Below are 8,062 nucleotides of genomic sequence, written 5' to 3'. Positions count from 1 at the left end.
GCATGGCTGGGTCTCAGGGCTAGGTTATCAGCGGGGCGGACATGAACCTGGGGAAGGTGGGAGACTTGTCTAGCCAAGGAAGGAGGTGGTGCTCGGGCCGAAGCTGGCGCTTTCCAAGAAACACGCGCCGCCCGCTGCTGCCCGCCAGCAGCTTGGCGCTGACCCCGCTGGCCAGACCCACGCTGTCGCCCTGGCTAAGGCCACGATGGAGCATGGGGAGGGGACCTGGCGCGCCCCTTCCCCGCAGCCCGCCCTCATAGGCCGCCAGCTTGGTTCCCTCTCTCAGTCCAGAAGCGGGAGTCCCGCCAAACCCCTCCTGCTTGGCCGCCGTTTCTGGGGCTCAGTGCACCCACCCTCGCGGTCCCCTCGACCTTGACGGTTCCTCTCTCAAACCACTGCTGCGCTTTATGCGCGGAGGGAACACTTCGGAGACTCCGCCTGTCCACTTCTCCCAGAAAAGCCTGTTCCGCAATTCCCACCTTGCACTCCTCCCCTCCCAGACCTGCGCCCCTGCCCCGCAGCTTTGTCCCCTCCACGGGCTCCTTCCTGACGCCACGTACCCATATTTACACACTCAGAGCCCCAGCTTCTCTCCGCCCTGTCAGCTGCCCCACACTCGGTCGTCGCGTCCCCTCCCCTCGGCTCCAGCAGGGGCGCGTCCTGGGTTGGCCCCACTGAGCCGCCAGGCCCCAGAGTCTCATCCAGTGCCTGGCGCGGAGTGGGGTCCATTTGGAAAAAGCCATTGGGTCGTTCCACTCCTAGCTGGTGAGGAGACCCTCGCTGACGACCCTTCCCAACCCTGAGCCCCGCGAGTGTGCCCAGGCCGCCTGGGGTCCCCACACTTTCTAAGGTCCTTCAACATTTTTTTAAGTGGCCCTGCCGGCAGGCCCTGTCCAGGCCACTGCCGACGACCAACCGACAGGACGAGGGACCCCCCGGCCTGGGCCGCAGCGGCGAGGATCTCTGAGCGCTGACGGTCAACTGGTTCCCTTCTGGGCGGCAGCGCCTCCGCCCCGTCTTCCCCCCCACCCTCCCCGCGGGGCCTGTAACCCGAGCCGTCCCGCCCCCCGCGCCGCGCAGCCCCTCGCGCCCGACAGCGAGTCCACAGCGCCATGGGCCGCGGGGCCTGCGCCCCTTCGGAGGTGTCAGGGGCACGCGAGCAGAGCCGCTGGTTCGGAGCTGCCCTGGGCGCCCTTTGTCTGGTTCCCGTGCTGATGCTGCTGGCCTGGCCGGGGGTCCCCGCGCCGCAGGTGAGAGCAGTCGGCCGCGCGGAGCTGGGAAGGGTTCCATGGTCACATTGCTGGGGATCTGTGAGCTGGGACACCCGTGTGTCCATGGGTGGGTCAGTGAGTCTGTGGGTCCTGCCACTGGTCTGGGGAGGGGGGAAGGAAGGAGTACATCTGGCCCCAGCCCCGCCCACTCTATTCTTGTCCAATTTTCAGTAACCGTTTTCTGGTGCAAAAGTAACAACCGCTCTGGGGAGGAAAGGGACAAATTTGGGGTGTAGGGCATGGGTAAGTGGGATAGTCAACACTGTAGCCTCGCATCCCCTGTCCCAGCCTCTTCCCCCAGCCTCACGGTTAGGACCCTCCTTCCTGTCTCCCCACACACTTGGCCACTTTTCTTAAAGGGAGATGTGGAGACGCCAGACGCTGTGGCCATTCCTGCCGCCCCAAGCCTAGGGAAGTCACTCCCTCATATGCCCCGCAGACGCCGCTACACGCTAACCCCAGCCAGGCTGCGTTGGGACCACTTCAACCTCACGTACAGGTGCGGACACTGGACTGAGGGCAACTCCTGCCTGCACCCACGGCTTGACTTCTCCTTCCCTTCTGGAGCCTCTCCTCCCACAACCCACCTCCCCCTCCCCAACTCCTCATTCCCCCCCTTCAATCCTGACCTCAACCTCTGGTGTCCTCCTTCCTCCCCCTTCCCTTAGCCCCTCCTAACCTCAGTCTCTCTGCATTGCCTTCACACCCTCAAGCTCTCCCTCACCACCCACCTCATGGACCTTGATACTTAGTGCCCTCCCTCCCACCACCCAGCCGGGACCTCAGCTCCTGATGCCCACCCTCCCATCATCCCATCCCTAACCCATCCTGCTCTCCCTCCCACCACCCAGACTTCTACCCCTTGTGCCCTCCTTTTCGCCACTCCAACCTTGCCCCTTCGTGCCCTCTCTCCCACAGCCCTTACCTCAACCCCTCCCTCCTGACCTCCTTCCCATCACCCTTGGACCCCTGTGCCCTCCTTCCCACAGCCCTGACCTTCCTCCCTCCACCCCCAGGATCCTCTCCTTCCCACGAAATCTGCTGACTCCCAGTGAAACACGTCGGGGCCTGGCTGCTGCATTCCGCATGTGGAGTGACGTGTCCCCCTTCAGCTTCCGTGAGGTGGCCCCCGAGCAGCCCAGTGACCTTCGCATAGGTGGGCACCTGCCCTGCCCTGGCCCGGCCCTGTCTGAAGCCCGCTCAGCCCCCTGCTCCCCCCAGGCTTCTACCCAGCCAACCACACGGACTGCCTGTCCTCTGCTCTGCACCACTGCTTCGACGGCCCCACCGGCGAGCTGGCCCACGCCTTCTTCCCCCCACACGGGGGCATCCACTTTGATGACAGCGAGTACTGGGTGCTGGGCCCCACACGCTACAGCTGGAAGAAAGGTAACCCGGGCTGTCCTGCGTTGGGCCACCCCTCCCCATGATGTGGCGGCTGGAGGAACTCAGGCAGGGTGACTGTTTGGGGTCAAGTGGCTGGGTAGGGAGCCAGCAAAGGGGAGGAGCACAGGCCTCATCTCCAGCTCCCCAAACCACCCTTCCCCTCCTGTGGCTGCTGAGGGCTCTGAGCTGCATTCCTGGGGCACGAGTCACCTCCTGTCCGGGATGCTGTTATCTTTCGAGGCCGAGGCGGCTCCACGTGGCACAGCCAGCAGGGTGGAGGCGCCCGGCCAGGGTCTTTGCAGCGCTGACCCCCGGGCCTGCAGGCGTGTGGCTGACGGACCTGGTGCATGTGGCAGCCCACGAGATCGGCCATGCGCTGGGCCTGATGCACTCACAGCACAGCCGGGCCCTCATGCATCTCAACGCCACACTGCGGGGCTGGAAGGTGCTGTCACAGGATGAGATGTGGGGGCTGCACCGCCTCTACGGTGAGAAAATGGGAGGGAGGTGCCTGCAGGTAGGGCTGGGGGTTCCTGCTACTGGTGGTGGAAGAGCGGTGCCATTGAGGGCAGAGGTTGGTCACAGGAACCCAGGTGGAGGACTGGAGGATTCTAACTACCACCCTCCTCAGGCTGCTTGGATCGACTCTTTGTGTGTGCATCCTGGGCACGAAGGGGCTTTTGTGATGCCCGCCAGAGGCTCATGAAGCGACTCTGCCCCAGCAGTTGCGACTTTTGCTATGGTGATGATGTTATGACTGATGGGTGGGGACCTGCTCAAGTTATCCTGATGCTCTTAGCCGTGAGATGAGGCTACTGACGTGTCACCCCTTTCCCTGGAGCAGAGTTCCCCTTCCCCACAGTGGCTGCTACCCCACCACCCCCCAGGACCAAGACCCGACTGGTGCCTGAAGGCAGGAACATGACATTCCGCTGCGGTCAGAAGATCCTACACAAGAAGGGCAAAGTGTAGTGCGTGCTGGGGGGTCTGCGTGTCGGAAGCCGGGAGGCAGGGGTCAACAGGCAGGTGTGTCACCTAACCTCCCTGCCTCCTCCTGCCCCTGCAGCTGGTACAAGGACCAGGAGCCCCTGGAGTTCTCGTACCCTGGCTACCTGGCGCTGGGGGAGGCGCACTTGAGCATCATTGCCAATGCCATCAATGAAGGCACCTATACGTGTGTGGTTCGCAAACGCCAGCGCGTGCTCACTACCTACTCCTGGCGCGTTCGCGTACGGAGCTAGTGTGCCTGCTCCAGCCGGGCCTGCAGAAGGGGAACGGATAAATGTGCTTTCTCTACTAGTTTGTTTCTCCCTGTTCTTGCAAGAGGGGTGTGATAGCCTTGGGCTGGAGGCCTGGGAGGGAACAGACTCCCCACTTGGGGAATCACAGCTCCTTGGGGTCAAGGTACAGCTTATGAAGGGAGGGACAGACTTTCCTAGTTGGGCTCATCGCAGGGTGGGATAAGGTGACACCCAGCAGCCATGGGGCATTGCTGGGGGTGTAGACTGAGCTGAGGCAGAGGGGGCCAAGGGAAAATCCCTCCTGCAGGAGACAAAGGAATGCGGCAGCTGGGCCTCCAAAACCTTTCCTGTTGGGGCATCAGAGGCTCACACAGAGGCAGGAGGCCCCAAGCCCCTGTCGCCAGAAGGTGGTGTCCTGGTTCAGCTAGACCAGATGCTGCAGGCCAGGAAGGAGCTATAGGGCTGCCCTGTTGTCCTTGGCCCCCAGCCCTGGGTCCTGGCCTCCATCTTATGGTTTCTTAACTGAGTTCCAGTTCCTAAGGCAGCTGGGGGAGGTGACACTGGAAATGAGGTCAGAGAGCAGCAAGCCCACTACTTCAGGCTGTCATGTGCTCTGTGTCTCCAAGCCAAGGAATGGTACGGACCAGACTCAGTTCTAGGCCAAATGCCAGAAAGAAGACACCCCTGCCTTTTAAAAAATAGCTTACTACATTTAACTCCCCAATCCCCACCCTGTGTGAGGACAGCAAACCCAAGGTACTGGGAGGCCTGGGCTGGTGTTTGCAGCTTCCTGGATTATGCTGAGGGGAACTCAGCTCATCCACCCAGGCCACCGAATTGGGCAATCCCAGGAGGCAGGAAGGCATTCACTCCAGATGCTGAGCAGAAGGTCTGCAGGCCTGAGAGGATTCCTGCCAAGATTAAGACCCAGATACGTCCCTCCCTCAGCACTGGCTCCAAACGAGCATCATTGTGTCTGCACTCTGCATGGGCTGCTTCTTGCATTGTGCACCAAAGTGTGTGTGTGCCATACCCACTGGCCCCTTAATACCTAGCTTCTCTGCTGGGCATTCCCAAGGCAAGTCTCATCCATCTGAAAAAAAAAAACAACAAAAAAAACCCCACAACCTTTCCCTCTACAACAAGGAAAATATGATTTTAATTCTACAAATTTACAAGCCAAAATGAAATAAAAATAAAATGTGGAAAACGAAGTTAAGAACATGACAAGGAGCTCTGAGCCTGGGCCTCGCGGCCCCAGTGGTCCCTACAGTTCGAGACTGGGGCCACAGTCTGGACTATGCCACTGCTCAGGCCTGTCAATGGGAGCTGAGTGCATGCGGCCAGAACCCACCCGCAGGGGGGTGGGGTGTGCCAAATTCTGCTGAGGTCAGAACTTGAGGCTGAAGCCAGGACCAGCAGCTGAGGCCCCTTGGTTTGTGGTGGTCAGGTGGAAGCCAGTCTCCTTGAGGTCATCATCACCCTGGAGTGAGGGGGACAAATTAGTGTAGCCTGAAGACCTGCCCCCCCAGCTGGCCTTGCCTGTGAGGACACCCCTCCAGCCCGTTCCCTATGTGGATCTTCTTGCCTGACAGCTCAGCCTGTGAAAAGCCCTTCTTCCCCGTCACACTGCTCCTCATAGCTGACGACAGCCTAGGCGCCTTCTCCACCCCCCACCATCCCACCTTGAGAACTATCTCCCCTGGTGGTCCCTCACCAGCTGACTGTTGCCCAGATCCTCCTGTCATCCCACCTTGAGGCCCCTCACCAGCTGACTATGGCCCAGGCCCCTGCCCGACCCCCATAACTCCACCCTTGAGAGCTCTCCCCTTGAGGCCTCTCACCAGCTGACTATAGCCCAGGCCCCCCTCGGGTGGCCGTGGGCTGGTGCCTCGCTTCACTCTCTGCTGCTCACTCTTGGCGGGCCACGTGGGGAACATGGAGGGGTCTATGGGCAGTGGGGTCTCACGGAAATACTCATGCTTGAGGCCATCTTCAGCGTTGATCCTTCGCCCAGGGAAATACGTCAGAAACCTAAGTGGAATAGGGTATTTGGGGTCCAGGGCTCAGCAGGACGGTTGGGTTCAGGGGTGGGGCTAGGACAAGTGAGAGGTCAGGGAATGTGGAGAGACGGATGGTTCTAGAAGGGTGCTTGTGGCGGATAGCACATGGCACCGCAGCAGCAAGAGTGAAGCAGCTGCCCCCCCAACCCCGGGGCGGGGGGGGGGGGGGGGGTAACTTACTTGTTCATAAGGTCAAAGCCCTGGTCTGAGAGCAGTGCCCCGAAGCGCTTGCGGAGATTGTTGTAGGGGTACTCGGTGAACGTCATCTTCTTGACTGCGGGCAAGTCACTGTAGCCAGGCCAGATTTTCTCACTGGGGGTCCCCAGGTCCTAGGAAGGTGAGCCACACTTCACTACTGGCTGGCCCCTCCACAGACAAGAGTCTACCCCCTGGCAGCTGATTCCCAAGTCTGACCAGCAGAGGAAGGCCCCTGAGTGGCCGCCAAACTTGACCAGGCCCAGCACGCGGCACTCCTACCTTAAACACTTTGTTGATCTGGTCAATCTCCGACTTTCCAGGGAACAGGGGCTCCTGAGTCAGCAGCTCTCCGAAGATGCAGCCCACAGACCACATGTCGATGGCTGTGGAGTATTCCTGCAAAGCCAGGGTATGCGGCTGAGTTACTTCCACCATAGGCGGCTCTGCACTGTGAGGGCGGGGAGGCCGCGGAAGCCTGCGGGCTGCCTCCCCCTCCCTCCCGGCAGCCATGTGCACTCACCTTGGCGCCGAGCAGCAGTTCTGGGGCACGGTACCATAAGGTCACCACAACAGGGGTGTAGGCCTTCAGTGGGGAACCATACTCACGCGCCAGCCCAAAGTCCCCCACCTGGAAAAGCAAAGGAAGAGGCTGTGACAGTATAGCAGCAGGGGCTTGGGGAGGGCGGGGCATGGTGGTGGAGATGAAGGTGGCAGTGGAGGGGACAGTGGAAAAGGCAAACCCACCTTGAGGACCCCCGCATGGCTCAGCAGCAGGTTAGATGTCTTGAGGTCTCGGTGCAGAATCCAGTTATCATGCAGGTGCCTCACTCCCCGCAGAAGCTGGATCATCAGAGTCTTCACCTCCCCTGGTGGGTATAAGCAGGTCAGGTGCCGACTCCCCCCTCCCCGCCCCATGGAGGGTTGGTTCCCAGGATGTCTGCTCGGACCCTGAGACTGCAACAGTTCTGGTGCCCAGCAACCCAGCATTCTTCCTGGGGCCAGAGTTCACGGATGGGAAGTGCTTCCACTCAAGAGACCCAGGAGCCCCACCAGTTAGTTCCTGCTACTGACCCCCATGGTAAGGACAGGGAGGTGAACGCTGAAGGATCAGTGAAGGCACGCCACCCTCACAAAGTAACTTGCACTGCCCCTCCCTCCCAGCATCCTCTCAGAGGCACCTGGCAAGAAGGGCTGCTTCATGGTCTCCATCAGGCTCTTGAGGTCATGCTCCACGTAGTTCATCACAATGTAGATCTTGTCCATGTTGCTGCCCACGACAATCTCCTAAAAACAGAGTGTGTGTGAACACGGGTCCTACAGGAGGGGCCGTGGGGGTCCCTGCTCCAGGAGAAATGACACCTGGGTGCACACCTTATAGGACAGGGAAGACCCCACTATTTCCATGACAGCAAGGGTATATGGCACCCAAAGAAATGCTGGCCCACAAGCCTCAAGACCCTGGGAGACATGGGGCACTCTTTCTAGGGGCTGTGGGGTGTGTGGCCTGGGCAGGCTGGGGTGGGGCTGGGGGAGTCTTACCCTGACAGTGACAATGTTGGGGTGCTGCGCCTTGAGGATGGTGTTGATCTCTCTTAGTGACGTGATGGGAAATCCCTCTTTTTCCTTCTCCATTTTCAGCCGTTTCAAAGCCACAATTTCATCTATAATAAAACAGTTTAAATACAAAAACTAAGACAATGTTCTTAAGCAGACAGTCACATCAAGAGCATCAGTGCATTTACTCAGTTCTATCTTTGCTTATGCCAGAAGCCCAGGCTGGGTTTAGAAGGGGTCGTGGTACTAGGGATATTGCAGCTGATGTTAGATGGATCTTAGCTGAAAGCAGGGAATACCAGAAGAATGTCTATCTGTGTTTCATTGAGTATACATAGTAATGTATATT

General features: G+C 59.8%; 2 protein-coding genes across 6 annotated transcripts in view; one reads left to right on the top strand and one right to left on the bottom strand.

The window, feature by feature from the left end:
• Positions 1-1,112: 1,112 nt before the first annotated feature.
• Positions 1,113-3,898, top strand: MMP23B (matrix metallopeptidase 23B). The gene is made up of 8 exons (XM_006885833.1): positions 1,113-1,283; positions 1,631-1,770; positions 2,288-2,427; positions 2,493-2,660; positions 2,981-3,145; positions 3,289-3,399; positions 3,502-3,628; positions 3,724-3,898. Exons 1-8 carry the CDS (start codon positions 1,113-1,115, stop codon positions 3,896-3,898), a joined length of 1,197 nt encoding a protein of 398 aa, XP_006885895.1.
• Positions 3,899-5,288: 1,390 nt separating this feature from the next.
• LOC102858045 (cyclin-dependent kinase 11B-like) overlaps positions 5,289-8,062 on the bottom strand; it is a 20,618-nt gene continuing 17,844 nt past the window's right edge. For all 5 annotated transcript variants that reach the window (XM_006885830.1, XM_006885831.1, XM_006885832.1 and 2 more), the window contains 8 exons: positions 7,699-7,820; positions 7,338-7,443; positions 6,904-7,025; positions 6,680-6,787; positions 6,439-6,555; positions 6,142-6,290; positions 5,743-5,932; positions 5,289-5,381 (listed from right to left, as the gene is read on the bottom strand). In XM_006885830.1, the coding sequence (XP_006885892.1) occupies positions 5,289-5,381; positions 5,743-5,932; positions 6,142-6,290; positions 6,439-6,555; positions 6,680-6,787; positions 6,904-7,025; positions 7,338-7,443; positions 7,699-7,820 (1,007 nt within the window). The remainder of the gene's footprint in view (positions 5,382-5,742; positions 5,933-6,141; positions 6,291-6,438; positions 6,556-6,679; positions 6,788-6,903; positions 7,026-7,337; positions 7,444-7,698; positions 7,821-8,062) is intronic.

Source organism: Elephantulus edwardii, unplaced genomic scaffold, assembly GCF_000299155.1.
Source record: "Elephantulus edwardii isolate Elephantulus edwardi_28Jun2011 unplaced genomic scaffold, EleEdw1.0 scaffold00045, whole genome shotgun sequence".
Taxonomy (NCBI): domain Eukaryota; kingdom Metazoa; phylum Chordata; class Mammalia; order Macroscelidea; family Macroscelididae; genus Elephantulus; species Elephantulus edwardii.
This window is presented reverse-complemented; position numbering and strand designations above follow the sequence as displayed.